Raw genomic sequence first — 16189 nt, 5'->3', positions numbered from 1 at the left:
TATGATGTACATTTAGATAGGGGCCAATGACACCAGGCCACATAAAATACCCAGCAATAGATACAGTGGGAGCTCTGAAATCAAGTTGAATACTCTCACTTTAAAACTTACCCATCAGATTGAAAATAGCAAGAAATGTTCACAAAGAATTCAGCTTTTGTTTTCTTAAATTTCAAAATCAGCAGTTCAATAGTATATATCACCCACCAGTGTCTGTTTCATAGAGACTAAAAATATAGAGAATATACAATACCAAACCTGAATTTCTGTAAGCAGAATTTTACAAATGAAATCATATTGAAGCAGAAAGATAAAAGTAAAATGGGCATACTATGGAATTTATGCTCAAGTAGTTCAATGATCCAATATGACACCCAAAAGGTAAAATTTACTTGCATTTGGCTGCTTAAATCTTCATTGTAGGAGAAAAGGAACTAGCTTACTAAGGGCTTCCATGTATTATTATACTTGACTAGATTTAACCAAGTTTGTAACGAAATGTCCAGGTACAGCCCTTCTAAGTTGTATGTTTGTAAGATAGGCACAGTCAGTATGACAGCACTAAGTATCACCATGGAAGTATTATTTGTAAGTGGTAAAGATGCATCTGCAGATGAGGGCCACAAGACAGACTCAACAGCGAAAAAACATCCGGCAACAGCAGCATTGAAACCTGATAAGAAATATAAATTACAGAAGAGAATAATCTGATCCCAGGAAAGTGATAAAAGTAACATGTACCGGCAGAGAGGCCAGCGAGATCCAGCGGTGAGAAGGGAGAGCATTCTGCCGGAACTCTTTCCATTGTCAAAGAAAGGATGAAGGGCTTTGGCAATGGAAGTACCAATGTCGACACTTGGACCCTCTGGACCCAAGGAATTGCCGGTGCCTAGAGTAACAAAAGCTGCCATGGCCTTTAAGAAAGGGCGGGAAGCAGACTTAGGTAGGCAAATGGAGTTTGGAGGAAAGGATCTTCTTCTTGGACAGCAGAGTCAAAACGTTAACGAAGGAGGTTTATAGCAGAGACGCAATAACACCTCCAAAAGTCGGAACTAGTACTACTTGTGCCCATATTGTCTCAATAGGCGCTTCTCTCAGCCATGAAGCGCCTTGATTAGGAATCCCATCCCAGAACAAATCATAAATTTCATGGACCTTATTTATTACATGTCATTAGGTTACATTGATATCACATAGGATATTATTATTTTATGAAATTATGATTAGAGAGTCTATCTATCTATCTATGCATAGCATAATAATAACTTACAACATAATTGAAGAGCATGATAGCGACGACGGTGAGGAGACCAACCAAGCATGAAGATATTATTTCGGAATCACCAATCCTGGTGAGGAGCTTCCATTCTCACTCTAGTTGTTGTTCCGAAGTAGAAGCTCCTTCTTCTTCCTCTTCCTTCCCATCCCCAACTTGCCTATTATTAGGCACACAACATGGACGCCTAGCCCTAATTTGACGACACCGATGAGTCTCGTTTGTAGAAGTAGAAGCAGGAAACAACGACCACCACCGTGTTAGTGTTAGTGTTAGTTCTTCAAATTTAGAAGCAAGGATTCAAACTCGATCATGGAGTCGATGACAATGCCGAACTCCTATTCCTGCTATGCATCCTAAGCCAACCATTTCTCATGTTATTCTGACTTCTTCCCACGCCACACTAACTCACTTTCCCCCCTCTAATTGAAAATAAATTTAAAAAGGTGGAATTGATAAACAATAGAAAAAGAATGAACAATGCTTACTTATTACATAAAAAAAATATCTTAATTTTTTCAAATTCCAAATTTTACTCTTACCTTTTTTTCTATCATATTATCCATTACTTGTTCTTTTTTTTTCTTTCTCTTTTTACACAAAGTGTATATACTTCGAATGCCTGAAGTTGTTTTCAAATGACTTCAATATAATAAAATTATTGTTTTTTTCATAAAAAATAATGTTTTTTTTTAACAAAATAAAAATATTATTAAATTACTCAAATTAGTTTTTAACCTAAACTAGCGGTGTAAAGTTGCTAAAAAGATTTTGGCAATTTTTAACCTAATCCAATCCAATTTATATTAGATTGAATTGGATCAAATTTAAATTTTAAATCAAACCAATCGCATGATGATTTCAAAAAAAAATTAAAAGTCATTAGATTAAATAATTTATCCTCAATATCAATATAATACAATCCATGAATACTCATAAATTTAATGAAAACTACAAAATTATAAAAAAAATTACTCATTGAATAATAAATGGCTCTTAACTCGAACAAGAGCTTCTAGTGGATAAAAAAAAATCCAATATAGGTTATTGAATTGCTAGGTCAGGGCAACGTCCTTAACTCCAACAAGAGCTTCTAGTGGAATTTACATCTCACGCATCAAGAAGCATAATGTAGACAATCGAACCTAAGCCTGGTTCTATCCTTGTTGAGATATACAGACGAAGATAGATTTCAAAGTATACACATACACTATTACAGTGAAATATGTATTCGTTTGCACAAGGCTAAACAACAATGAATAAAAAAATCCACTAAAGGAAAAATAGAAGGCAGAAGTCATGGTTATCTTTGTATCTTCCCAGCAGAGTGCAGATAAATTGCAACAGAGACAACACTGTAAACATAATTTAACAAACTTTTATTCAAGAGAAAAAAAGAAATTGGTATAAAGCAATTTATGTGAGACAACAAAAATGAAGCATTAAAAGCTATTGCCCCGAGGCATGCACATCAACATGAAGCATTTCAAAATTTAACACAAGTTATCATCAAGAGCCAAAGCCATAAAAGTACTAAAAAAAATCAACATTTTAATTTCAGTTGCTGGTATAGTATGATGTATTCATGTATGTGCAATACTTGGGTCATGGCCTCATGGGAAGAAAAACACAATATATGACATGGCAAGCACATTCATGATATAATAAACAGCAACTTACACTGTGCCCAGGAAGAAGGCCAGGGAGAGATGGAAGCCAAAAAGGAACACAGAAACAACTGCTGTAAGAAGCATTGCAACTGAAGTAGAATACACCTGTGAAAGTTAATCACAAATTTGAATTCCACTTCAAAAATTTTTGCTTGAGCTAGTACGGCTGTAAGGGTGTCGTAACGTTTGAATAAACTAAGAAAAACAGTAAGAAGCACACACTTAGATCACATTTATGAAAGCATTCATCAATCATCAGAATGCAGCTCTACTTCTAAACACTAAGTACAGAATAAAACTTGTGTCCAGTTCATTAAGCAAGCTCAAATCCTACAATCAATATATGACAATGTGTTCGGATTTCCAACTCATCTAACCTCCGATTGTATTCTATTAATTTTGTTTTGTAAAACCTTTCTGAATAGATAATGCGATCAAATAGTATAGAGATAGATAGGCCATAGGAGAAATGAGAGAGCCTAAAACTCCAATAAAGATGCTTTCAATGCAAGCAAAAGTTAGAGAGAAAAGGAAAAGATGGCCACAATTTATAGCTCCATCTTTTTCTCTCTTACACTAATCCAGCAAGTTTTCAAGATCCCTGATTAAGATGCTTTATTTTCAGCAGCATACTCAGGTGGGAGAAGAAACAAATTGTTGCAGGCTTCTTATCTGAGCATGCTTTGTTACAAACAATTGTAGAATTAGAAGATGAACTTCTGACAGAAGATGCTGGGGATGCAGAACAACCATGCTAGAGTCTAAAAAATGAAGCTAGTCAGATTGTACTAGGAAAGATACAGGCCAAGTATATTTTTGGACAATTGAGGCCTGAGGGTTGCCCAACATCAGATCTATAAGAAGTTCTGATAACATCTTGAATTTCGATCAGGCCTAATACAACCCCGAAAGTTAGCTCATGAGATGAGAGGATTGTCCAAACTTTTTTTTTTTGCTTAGCAAAAATAATTATGTAATTTATAATAAAAGTACCAAAGGTACTATAGATACATATATGGATTGGGTACACAGCTGGTTCGAAATGTGGTCCTAACAATTTACATTAGGGACCAACTACACCCAATACCAGCATTACATATATGTTGCACCTATTAAAAATAGATCCCGTCATCTATCCTACTTTCCCAATTACCCAAAAGCTTCTTTCAAATTAGAAGACTAGTGATTAAAATGAAATTCAAAATCTTTCTCCATAACTTTAAGCCATGACCAGATTAGGAGAAATGCATCATCCATCACTTTGCTTGCATTGAAGGTTTGGTTTTCAAACACCAACTTATTTCTATGTTGCCATATGGTCCGTGTAAGGGCTATCCACCAACACCTCTATCTTGTAGCTTTAGTCCCAGCAGTGTTTCCACTGTTGTGTTGCAGAAAATGTTCCCTCAAGTCTTTTGGGAAAGCACCCACTGTTTTCACCCATGACAGTGACTCCCACCAAAAGGGGAGGGTCTTGCTGCAATTGAAGAATAGGTGTGTTGCATCTTCCTTCGAGTTGTTGCATAATGGGCACAACGAATCACTTATCTCCATTTGTCTCCTCAAATTCGCCTTTGTTGGTAATTGATCTTTGATGAGCCTCCATGTGAACACCGCTGCCTTAGGTGGTATCTTTAGTTTCCACAATTGCCCAAAGATCCCATCCTCATTGTCCCCCCTTATTGCCTCCAGCAATAGCCTATACGCAATTTTTGTTGAATAGTTTCCTCTCAGATTTGCCTTCCAAGTCCATAAGTCTACTCCTTGTTGTTGTATTGATGACAATCCATTTTCCTCTAGAAATTCTGCAGCCGTTGTAGCTTCGCTATCAAATAAATTTCTCCTCCAATTGAAGCACCATTCCCAACCTTCATCTTTGTGACTTCCCATGAGGCTGATAGTTTGTTGTTGTTGATTGGAAATTTGGTACAAAGTAGGAAATTTTTCCATTAATGGTCTGTCCCCAATTGTCCATTTGTCCATTTGTCCTCCCAAAATCTGATCTTGTCCCCACATCCCACCCTCCATTCTATTTGCTTTTTAAGCACTGTTGACTCCTCCTATTGATTGAGGTGCCTTAGGTCCTTCCACCAATGAGAGTGAAATCTACTTTTTCTTTCATCATCTAGATTTCTCCACCCGCCGTACTTTGAATTTAGTATTCTGGTCCACATCTATCCATTTTGTTGAAACAGATCCCATCTCCACTTTCCAAGCAATGCTGTGTTGAACTTCCTCAAGTCTTTAATGCCCAATCCTCCTTTCTCCTTAGGGAGACATACAGTTTTCCACTTGACCCACGCGATCCTCCTTTGCTCCGAACCTTCGCCCCATAGGAATTTGCGTTGAATATTGACTAGCTTCTGCACTACTTTGTTGGGTGTCCTGAAAAATGAAAAGAAATAAATTGGAAGCGCTGTTAAGACTACATTAATCAGAGTGACTCTCCCTCCCAAGGAGATGTGTCTTTGTTTCCATCTAGTTAATTTTGTCTCACACTTCCTAATAATAGGATCCCAGATCTCCGTACGTCTTGGGTTTGCCCCAATCAGGATACCAAGATAGGAAAAAGGCATAGACAACATGCTGCAGTTTAGGAACTCAGTAGCCTCCTTACACCATTGGTCTGATTTTCAAATTGCCCCAAATTGACTTTTTGCAAAATTGATTGAGTCTGGAAGCTAATTCAAAACATCCGAGAATTGTTTTTATAACCTTCACATTTTCCATTGTAGCCTCTCCGAAGAAAATGGTATCATCGGCATATTGTAAAATACTGACTGGCTCCTTATTTTTCCCCACTAGGAAACTATTAAACAACTTTTTGTCCACAGCTTCTCTCATCAAACCAGTTAGGCCTTCTACAGCAATGTTAAACAACAGTGGCACGAGGGAATCACCTTGTCGGAGGCCTCTTTGTGGGGAGAATTCAGTAGTCATTAACCAAAATAGACACCAATGCTGAATGGAGGCAGCCTCTGATCCACTTTAACCACTTGGGGCAGAAGCCTAATCTTGTCATCATATAATTTAGGAACTCCCATGAGACAGAATTGTAGGCTTTTTCATAATCTACCTTAAACACCAAGCAAGGTTTTTTACACCGTTTTGCCTCCTCCACTACTACTTCATTAGCAATCAACACTCCATGCAGCAAATGCCTACCCTTTATGAATGCAGTTTGTCTCTCATCAATTATGTCTGACAACACTCTTTTCAATCTGTTTGCCAATATCTTGGCCACAATCTTATACATGCTGCCTATTAGTGAAATAGGTCTATATTTGCTGAGAGATTGTGGGTCTTTCATCTTGGGGATTAGGGCAATGAATGAAGCATTGCAACCCTTTGGAAAAGTGTCGTTGACATGCTCCCCTTTGACTTTCTGACAGCAAGATCCTTCTTTGATTTGAGGTTGTCAGTTTTTTGAACATTGCTCATTTCCATTTTGCCATAACCTGCGTTTACTTCCGACCTAGGCTCAGTTGTGCCGCTCTCTGATTGGTTGCGCCAAACTTTGTCTAGCACGCACAGCTCAGGGATTGGGCAATGTGCCCTGCTGCATCGGTCTTTATCCTTTGGATCTTCACTCCCTTGACCTCCAGTAGGTAACTTCTTGGTCCAACGGACTGAGTGATCGCCGACATGTTTGCTCCCTTAGCCGCCACTGGGTATCTTCTCGGTCCAGCGGACAGAGTGACCGCCGGCGTGGTTGTCAGCAATTATCCTCGGCAAGAGGACGCTAGATCTCGAGAAAGGTGTGTCTGGGTCGTTGTCATCTAACAAAATTTCTTTAGATGACCTGATTGTGCTCTGGCGATAGCGCGTACATTCCTTCTCTGTTCGCGATCTCTTCCACCAGGTACACTGTGTGGTTCTCATCTCCGATGTGCACTGGTACTGAGTGATAAATTACCGGTTTCCATGGGGTTCTGATAAGAACCCTAGCCTTATCGAGCCTATGCATTTCTTCTACATCATCATCGACATCCACCAAGTCGCCTGTTGCTGCCACAATCTATCAAATGTATCCGATATCCCATGCAGCTAATGGTATGCCCCAACAATGAATCCATACCAGCCTATTTCCTGGTCTCATCTCCGGCTTCCATTTCTCCAGGGAGTAAAATAGAGACGAGCCCTTGTCATTTTCTTCCTTGATCATCACTTCTGCTTTCAAGTCCGACAGACCCAGTAGGATGACCATGTCATCTCCTAAGTACTTGGGCGTGACGTCTGACCCTAAGGTCTAGAAGATTTCATCTTCAACTCTTTCAAACATCTCTTGTTTCTTCAACCTTCTCACACATGCATCTGTGTACCAGCTTTTCTCCCCCACCAGAATGTCAAGTTGGACCGATGAGTGTAAGCCCCCGTGACTGTGTTGAGTATTAGTTAAGTTCCTTCTCTGTCCTACCTTCACTGTGCTTGTAGTCAGTATCTCCGCATATGTCCTTTTGGATGCAATGTTGTGTGGTGCTATGCCTCAAGCTGCTACTATTTTGTCATTCTCTTTTTGGCCTTGCCCCTGCCTACCGTGGTTGACTATGGAACTACTGTGTGTCCTGTTTGCTCTCCCGTATTTTGGTATGTTCACGTACATCTTCAAGCCTCGATGATGATATTATCAAGCTACATTTCTAGTCTTTTCTCGTCAGACACTCCCTTGAATCTCACTAACCCATACCTTCGGCCTCTCTTGTTTCTCTGCTTAGATACGAATATCTCCCTCACATCCCGCCATTTTTTGAACTGGGTCCAGAGCTCCTTCTCCGTTTTGTCATCAGGGAACCTAGTAAAGTAGTATGAGGTGATGTCTGTTATGGTCCTCCAATTTGGTTGTTGGTAGTTGACATGTTGTCCAAGCCTATTTCCCCTGTAGCCTTGTCTGGGATCCACTCTATCAGTTGGTGGTTCTACTCTCTGTTTTCCTCTCCTTTTGTTTCTCACGGTGATCCACTCACTCTCTCTCACTCTCACTCTCTCTCTCATCTCTCCCCAAAAAATAAGTGTACTAGGCATCCAATGTACATATTAACCACAATATTGTCCAAACTTATATGATCTCTATTTTGTCCATATGTATAATCCATGTGAGATTTCAACACAGAAGATATAAAAATAATTGTCAGCAAGTATCTCGTATTCAGGATAAATATCTCTTATTTAGGGGCTGTACTTTTGCTGTTAAAAATTAGGATTTGGTTTGTATATTTTCTGATTTATTTTCCTGCTTTCCTAGTTTCCTGAAATGAGATTGTAAATCACATTATATATATACTCAAACACAGGATGTCGTCATGCAATTCAGAAATCTTTTCTCCCTTTTCAAGTATGATGATAAGAAAAGAAATAAAGTAATATCGGACATAGTAAAGTGACGGTTAAACAAACTAGAAATTTTAATATATTTTTCATTTAATAGTTGAACCCGAAAGCAAACATCTAATGAGCATCACTAAAGTTTAGTCCGTAAAGAATAGTGGGGGTCTGCAGCAAAGTAACGATATCATACACTCTAGCCAACAAGTGATACCAGCAAGAGCATATAACTCTAATCCCACAATTTTTTGCATAATTTTATATGTATATTCAGTATGTGTTACCATAAAATCCAGAGACATACAACAAAAAGTGTATCATATGAACAAACAAATAATAAAAAGTTATTTTAGATGTAGTATGTTTAATCATATGAGCAATTTCAAATAAAAAAAAAAAACCCAGAATCTTAATTAAACTCATGAAAGTTTCAAATTCTATTGATGCAATTAAATGGTAGAAGTATCATAACACGGTCATAAACCCAAGTCTTACTTTCACAATGTTGTCAGCATACTTCATTACCATTGAAACTGCAATTCCACTGCAAAAAGAAACAACCACGTAAACACATTACATTAACAAGAAAGTGAAAACTGTAAAACAATAAAATAATGATAAATTCTGCTAGTATTCACTTGAAAAGAGATATTCGCATTTTTGGTGTAGAGAGATGAATTGATGAGTTAAAGGAAAATAGCTTAAAAATGACAACAGTTGAAAATAGAAATCACAAAGATAAAGTTGAAATAAAGCCTGTTTCATGCAATTGGCACATGAACCTTCCCGAGATTTGCTTATACGCCAAGAACAGAAGCCAGTGTATGACTGTTATCCAATTCAAAAGAACTGAGCCTAAGCTCTTACAAGGATGCAACTAGAGTATGGACTTCTCGGAGAATGCTATTTTCTTTTCAAATAAAAAAACAATTACCCCAGCATGCCTTGCACCCACTATTCCTCCTTATATTCCCACTCCACTCCCAACTGATTTGTCAACTCAGCATAACAAATTCCCCTCCCTATCTTGAATTTGGACTAAGCCTAACTCAACCTCAAAAGTTAACACATGTCGTGAGAATTGTCCAAGCCTGAATAAGCTCTACTTCTGCCATATGTCCATATCTATAGTCGATGTGGGATTTCAATAAACTGGATCCCAACAACTAGTAGGAGAGGGAGGGGTGACCCACAAGCAATGTTGTTAATGAGGGATGGCAGTTCATGGCGGAAAACCAAAAATCCGCCATAAAAATATGGCGGATGACGTAGCAAAAAATGACGGATGTCATGGCGTACAAAAAAAAATACATATATATAAAGTCATTGAAATTGAAAAAAACAATGGATTGCATTCAAATAAACTAAAAATGTTTCATGAGTTCATACAATAATCAATTACCAACACCAAATAAACTCACTAAAGAGTTCAAATAAACTAAAAATGGGATTGTCAAAAGTAAAAAGAGGGTGTCAAATAGCAAAAGAAAAAAAAAGTTGCAGACAGAAAAAAGGGGTGTCAAATAGCAAAAACAAAATTTAAATAAAAATAAAAACTGAAGGGCACCACTTCACCCGCGATGTTGTTTGCCTTCATGGGGTGCTGGTCGTCGTTCCTGGTCCGTGCTCGTGTCGCCGTTCGTGCCGACGTTGACTGCGTTCTACGTGCAGACTGTAGAGGGTGTCACGGCTGGGTGTGGCTGGGTGCAGCTGGGTGCGGGTGGGTCACGGTATGGACGCTGGGTGCTGGGGAGGGTGCGGCTGGTTTGCTTTTGGTTGGAGGGTTGCATTTTGATTAACAGGTGCGTGGGAGAGGAGGGCTAAGCTTTTGAATGAATTATCGGGTAGGGTTGGGTCGGGTCAGCCCAACTCCTACCGTAGACAAAAAACAAAAAAAATCCGTCATTTTCCGCCTCGCCGCCATGACCGCCATCTGCAACTCGCCACGCCACCGCTATTCGGTGGCGTTTTTTCTAAAAACCACTACGCAATTCTGCCATGGCGCCGCCATTTAACAACACTGGCCACAAGGGCCATGGTCAACCCCAAGCTTTTAAAGTGTATTTATATTGCTAAACAAAAATCTTTGGCCCTCCTAGCTATCTACCGTAAAAGGAAAAAAAAAGTTATTTATCCTGTTAGTTATTCTATTTCTTCTCAGACATGCTACCCTATTCTACCTCCACTTGGTTTTCTTCTTCAAGAATTTGGATTTTCCTCAATTCCTCCTGATCTTCTTCATTCTCGGTCAAATCTCAATTCCTCTTCATGGAAGTGAATAAAATCCAAAATGAACACCATAATTCTATCCTTTTAAGTTTTAAGGAAAGATTACAAAAAGACAAGTAAAACCCAAAATGAATAAAATAAAGAAACATATTGTGAACCCACATACAAATTGTACCAGTTGGTTTAAAAACTTTGTCAAAGTAGAGAGAGGGGGAAACAATGGTAAATTTAAATGGAGACGTACTTGCATGGTACAGTCAATACCTCTTGTACTCAACCCAATTATGTATTTCTTTTACTCTAGAAAGTATTAGTTATACATATAAGTTTCCTGCATATGTATGGTCTTGCACCCCCCCCCCCCCCCCCCAAAATTAATTTTTGGCTACACAAGAATAGTAATTAGGAAAAACTTCCGGCCCTCAATAAATTTTATAAAGCTCATCATTTACCTGAGTGCATGGTTGAAAATCATCAGAACTGTAATGAATGAATATCCATGGAAGAATCCCCTGAATAAAGACATAAGGCATATATTACTGATGTGACAATTTAGGCTTTATAACTCCAATGGCAATAAACACGATTGTTTATAATACTTGGTACTGACTTATATGATCAAACAACATATATTACATGTTATTGTTATGAACCTTAGCATAGGATCGAGTCGCCGGCCTAGACACGGAAGACTTCTTTCGACCTATAGTGAAAGCAAGAAGCAGACTTGTCCTTGACAGAGCCCCTCCTAAACTAACACAAGTTTTTCTGAATATTTCTCCTTGATTAAATTTCAATCAAGTCTGTCATTTAAATAGGCTACAAAAATATCCCTAACAACTATCCTAATTGACAAAATAAAAATAAAGAGAATTCTAACTAATAAGATGTTATCTAATTATCCTAAAGAATATAATAAAGATCTGATCTGAAATCAGGATTCTAATATCAAATCTTATTAAGATAGGAAAAGATAAATTAACAAGATAAACTAAATAACTCAAGATTTAGATATGATAATCCTAACTTGTGGCCATATCAGTCATCCCATTTGATGAGAAGATTTTCTTCATATATTAACACAAGAAAATAGCAAGCTACGATAAAAACAAACTGCAAAGTCAAAATCTGAAAGAAGAGATTGAATTACTTGTTCATCACCGCATCAAAATCTTGAACCAATATTGCAACAGCATTGAAACACATGCCAAAGACATACAACCAGAAGTTCTGAACATTTATGTTCCGTGAAGGACGTTTTTTAATAATAGCCTGCCAAAAATTATGTAAGAAAATTACTAAACCACAATTTATGGCTAAGAAATCTTTCTCAATGCTAGGTAATAGAGCTCATAAACCTTATTTTAAGCAGACTGGCACATCCCCAATGACTAATCAAATTCAGCTCAAGCATTAATAAATTCAGATAGACTGATTAAAGATTTGAGATTAATACAAGAAGGGTTCGAATGTAAAACAATTTTTAAGCAGCATATTCCATCAGTCAATAGTAGTCAAAGAACAGAGTATAATTTTGGCTGTAGATTAGACTGGGTGTCATTTCATGAAACCTCAAGGGGTTTAATGTAACTGCTCCAAACTAAAATTACCTCAGTATATACTCCTGCAAAACCACTCAAGAGAGCCATGACCTAAAAAGAAAAAGTTCATCACGATCTGTTTCAAGCCGAAAATTCAGCTTATATTACTTTATATTCCTAACATGAAAGCACCACAAATGTTAACAACTCACAATTGCCATCACCCAACCTTGAAAGGGAGTTTGAAGAACACGATCAGAACTGAAAACACAATACAAAATTTTCCAGAGAAATATAAAAACAATTATCAATAAAATGTAAAACTTCTGCTATACTTTTTGTGTGTAGATCACAGGTATATCCCTACTATTTATGTATGATACATGCAAGGAGAAGTTACTGTAATATCACACATTTTTCAGCAGTCACACTTGCTAAATTACTAACCTATCATTTATGGTTCATTTGTTTGTTACATCTATACATAAAAATTTCATAAACATGTTTATGACTAGAGAACATCTATAGAACAGTCATGGGAACATACAAATACACAAGTGATGGCCACATATCAGCCTTGAATTATTCTTACTTTGAATTCAACTGGGCTGTAGTGCACCCAGCAGCGAGTAGAACAAAAGCAGCCCACTGAATCTCACTTAGCCTGAAATGTAACAAGAACACAATGCCAAACAGCAAACCATGAATTTTGGTGATGTATCGATTTCAACTAAATAACATTTCTCAGTCATTAAGGCTAAAATGATTAAATATAAAAAATAAAGACTAATAACAGTTAGTTATGTTCATAGAACATTTCATAACACAATGAGCTATAAAACAAGTGAAAGTAAGATGAAAGGAGGGAGCTTTTCCTGCTCATTTTTGTCCCCATAAAAGTTTGGAATACAGAGGGCATTACTTGCATTGATCCTTCACTATAGTTCTCATGACGAAAGGAGAATTGACATTTTTTTTTTTCATTTTACAAAGAGATAATAAAAGACTTACTTTTTCTTAAGTATAATTCTGTATAGGACACCTGTACTGATGATATTAAAGTTCTTCAATATTTGATAGCCTGGAGCATCTACATATGCAAAGATGTAATACTGCCATAAATTGAAAAGTAAATACAATCACATTCAGAAAGCATTAACATATCTGTTACAATAACAAAGTTGTAGAAGAATCCCATTGCCACCACCAACCTGAAGCAAATTTTTGACAAGGTAAAGTGCTGCTGGAATAGGATACACTATAACTTCATCCAAGGTTGTAGTCAACCTATGTCCAAGGAACAACACACACATCAAGTTATTTAAATTCATTCTACATAAAACACCAACACGAGGGTCTAGCTCAGTTGGTTGAGTAATGTGTGTGAGTTGTTGTAAACCCTTGATACTGAGTTCGATTCCTATGGAATATGGATTAAAAAAAACACCAACAAGGGAAAAAAATAAAGCTTCAATAAAAAAAAAAAAAGAAGTTGCAAATACCTAAACACCACTGGGAATATTAAGTGAACCCATTGGCCTACTCAACACAATTAACAATACAGGTTCTAGCCTCGTGAACTCCTCTCCACCTAAAGAACTTTGTTCAGACCCTCCCCCCAACACACATAAAATAAACACCATATAAAAGAATGTTTGTCTGTTTTTCAAAATTAAAATATCAAAAAATAGTGGTGGAGTAGTCATCGGGAATACAGTTCAAAATCCCAATGAGACAGTTTTTACCTTTAAAAGTTACCTTGTAAGACCATATGACCAAATGTTTTGATTACCTAGTGCAACTGTGCTTACTTGTATATGATGAAGTATTAAATTGTCAATCAAATTCACAAAGTACACAACTACTTTCTTCCTATGAATTAGCCATCCACAGGTTATTTCTCCAGGGAATAAGGAAGCCCAACAGTTTACAAATGCAATTAACAGTCAAATTGGTCCAGTTCCAAAAATGTCAAAAAAGATCGGGATTAAAAATGTTCGCAACCATAAATAAAGATAAAATGCACTGTTAAAAAGTTAATATATTCCCTGACTTGCTGCTCCGCATTATTGCATAATAGTTCGGACATAGTAGTATTTAAGAAATCTAAACAAAACAAAAAATGGCATCACCTGTTGTCCTCATTGACACCATCTTTTTTCCATATTCTTCCCAAGGCCACCAGGGATATAGCACATTTTAAAGTCTCCACCTATAACCAAAAGAGTAATAAAGCAGGTTTAGGTTTGAATTTTTTTTTTTATCAGCAAAAATAATAGTATATATTAATATGATAAAACAGTACCAGTGGTACTGATATATATACATGTCAATACTCTTCCAAGCAGAAGTATAGTTCCCTAATACACACTACCTAGCAGGCATTAAGGAACCAGAAATCTGACTATGGAGATTTCGTAAATCCACCCAACACCTAATCCTAATTTCCTCTGATTACAAATCCCTCCCTGATATTACTGGACCAATGGTGAAAAGGTATATCGAAACCTTTTTCTAGGTTTGAAGTTATGAAAGATAATAAAAGTAGAAATAACAGAATGAGCGTATAGGATATGAGGATGTGATATCTCCTCACCATAAAGTTAGCAGTAGTGACACTATACTCATACTTGCCAGCTCTCTTGGACCAAACGATTAGAATGGCTTGCGAACTAGTAAGAACAGTCAATGCAAGTGTAACAACTGACCTATACCAACAGGCAACAGGGATGATAGTTAAGAAATCAAACAAGCATTTCACAGTGTTATTATATGTGAACTGTTGTCATACTTGCGCTTCCACTTTACTTTCTCCCTATGGCTGTCAATTTTGGTTTCTGCCTCAGCACTCAAATCGTTATCTGGGACTGGAAGAGGCAAGAAATGAATGTTACATTAAAACAATACAACTATTCAGCTTAGAGGAGAGAGAGCGAGAGCGATACCATTACCTGACAGCAAAAATGATTTTCCAACGTCCTCAACGCCCGCATCTCTAACTTCATCCTACAACAACAACAATGCATCATCAAAATCGTACTGTTAATTGAAGAGTTTATGGAAGAAATAAGCGTCAAAACACTCACCTCGTCTTTGATTTTCCTGTATTCCATTATATCACAGAGATCTGCGCTTTGTGCATTTGAAAAACAGAGTTCAAACTCTAAACTCTTACTTTCCTTGATGCACCGGCAACGGATCTCGGCTGCTCACCGATTATGATATGATAAGGCCACGCTCTCTTTCTTATCTCTCTTTGCTACGCATATTTTTAAAACTAAATAGGCACATTAATGATTTTGGTATCATAAAATTACACAAATTTTACCTATTTAGGGTGGTATCAAGTGATATCAATGTATATTTTTTAAAATAATAAAATATTAGTGTAAGTGTATAAAAAAAGTAAGTAATATTTATGTAATTTTACAAAACTATAAAAAAGTGTACAATTTACTCTTATTTTAAAGATGATAAAAATTATCCTATTAGTGGAAATTATATATTACATAGGATAAATATTTATTTTATATAATTCTATTTACTATTTATAATAAATAAATATTTATAATATATATTATATTATAATAATAAATAATTAAAATCACAGTATGAAGTTATCTTTAATAATTAACAAATTCTTTTAAAAAAAAGGTATTGAAATTAAATTTTGAGATAAAAACAAAAGAAGGTATGTTGAAAAAAAACAGTAAATATACAAATAATTAAAAATAAAAATATGGCATTTTGAAATAATTGAGAAAAAATTATGATAATTTGAAATGGTTGAGGGAACAATGTTTTGGCTAATTGTTACAGTACTACGTGAAATACATATCTAAAAATGAAAAGGAAAAAATAATGAAAGTATTTGAGTAATGGACCAATTTGTTTAAATTAAAAAATTAATTTTTTTATATAAACATTTTTTTAAGTAGATGGATTTTTTTTTTTACAAACAAGATTTGCTTCTTAAAAAAAAGTTAAAAATTAATTATTTTATTTTTCAAAATATCTTTTATAAAAAATAAGGTTCAACAAATTAGTCCAATATAGGAGTAGATATGTACTTTTTTCTTTCATTTTTTTTTTTTTTGCGCTTGTCTTATTTGACCAGCCAGGAATAAATTTTTTATTATGTTTATTTATAC

At 36.2% G+C, this 16189-nt stretch overlaps 1 protein-coding gene and 1 pseudogene across 1 annotated transcript; both read right to left on the bottom strand.

The window, feature by feature from the left end:
* Window positions 1-234: 234 nt before the first annotated feature.
* On the bottom strand, window positions 235-1170 carry LOC114404134 (annotated as a pseudogene).
* Window positions 1171-2254: 1084 nt separating this feature from the next.
* Window positions 2255-15311, bottom strand: LOC114404118 (CMP-sialic acid transporter 4-like). The gene is made up of 15 exons (XM_028367223.1): window positions 15125-15311; window positions 14990-15044; window positions 14830-14905; window positions 14635-14746; window positions 14171-14250; window positions 13250-13325; window positions 13050-13150; window positions 12631-12702; window positions 12251-12299; window positions 12108-12149; window positions 11648-11769; window positions 10950-11009; window positions 8764-8812; window positions 2957-3051; window positions 2255-2631 (listed from the first exon to the last, which is right to left on the bottom strand). The coding sequence occupies exons 1-15, from the start codon at window positions 15149-15151 to the stop codon at window positions 2580-2582; spliced, it is 1068 nt and encodes a 355-aa protein (XP_028223024.1). The 5' UTR covers window positions 15152-15311; the 3' UTR covers window positions 2255-2579.
* Between the last annotated feature and the right edge of the window lie 878 nt (window positions 15312-16189).

This window comes from Glycine soja, chromosome 2 (genome assembly GCF_004193775.1).
Source record: "Glycine soja cultivar W05 chromosome 2, ASM419377v2, whole genome shotgun sequence".
NCBI lineage: Eukaryota > Viridiplantae > Streptophyta > Magnoliopsida > Fabales > Fabaceae > Glycine > Glycine soja.
This window is presented reverse-complemented; position numbering and strand designations above follow the sequence as displayed.

What these genes read in the sequence shown, in the direction of transcription:
- LOC114404118 (XM_028367223.1), bottom strand. Translation starts at nt 15,151, where the DNA reads ATGGAATACAGGAAAATCAAAGACGAG. An exon ending in AAAGTAAAGTGGAAGCGCAA is followed by an intron (nt 14,747 to 14,829) that starts GTATGACAACAG and finishes CTGTTGGTATAG; the next exon opens with GTCAGTTGTTACACTTGCAT. An exon ending in TCACTACTGCTAACTTTATG is followed by an intron (nt 14,251 to 14,634) that starts GTGAGGAGATAT and finishes TTTTGGTTATAG; the next exon opens with GTGGAGACTTTAAAATGTGC.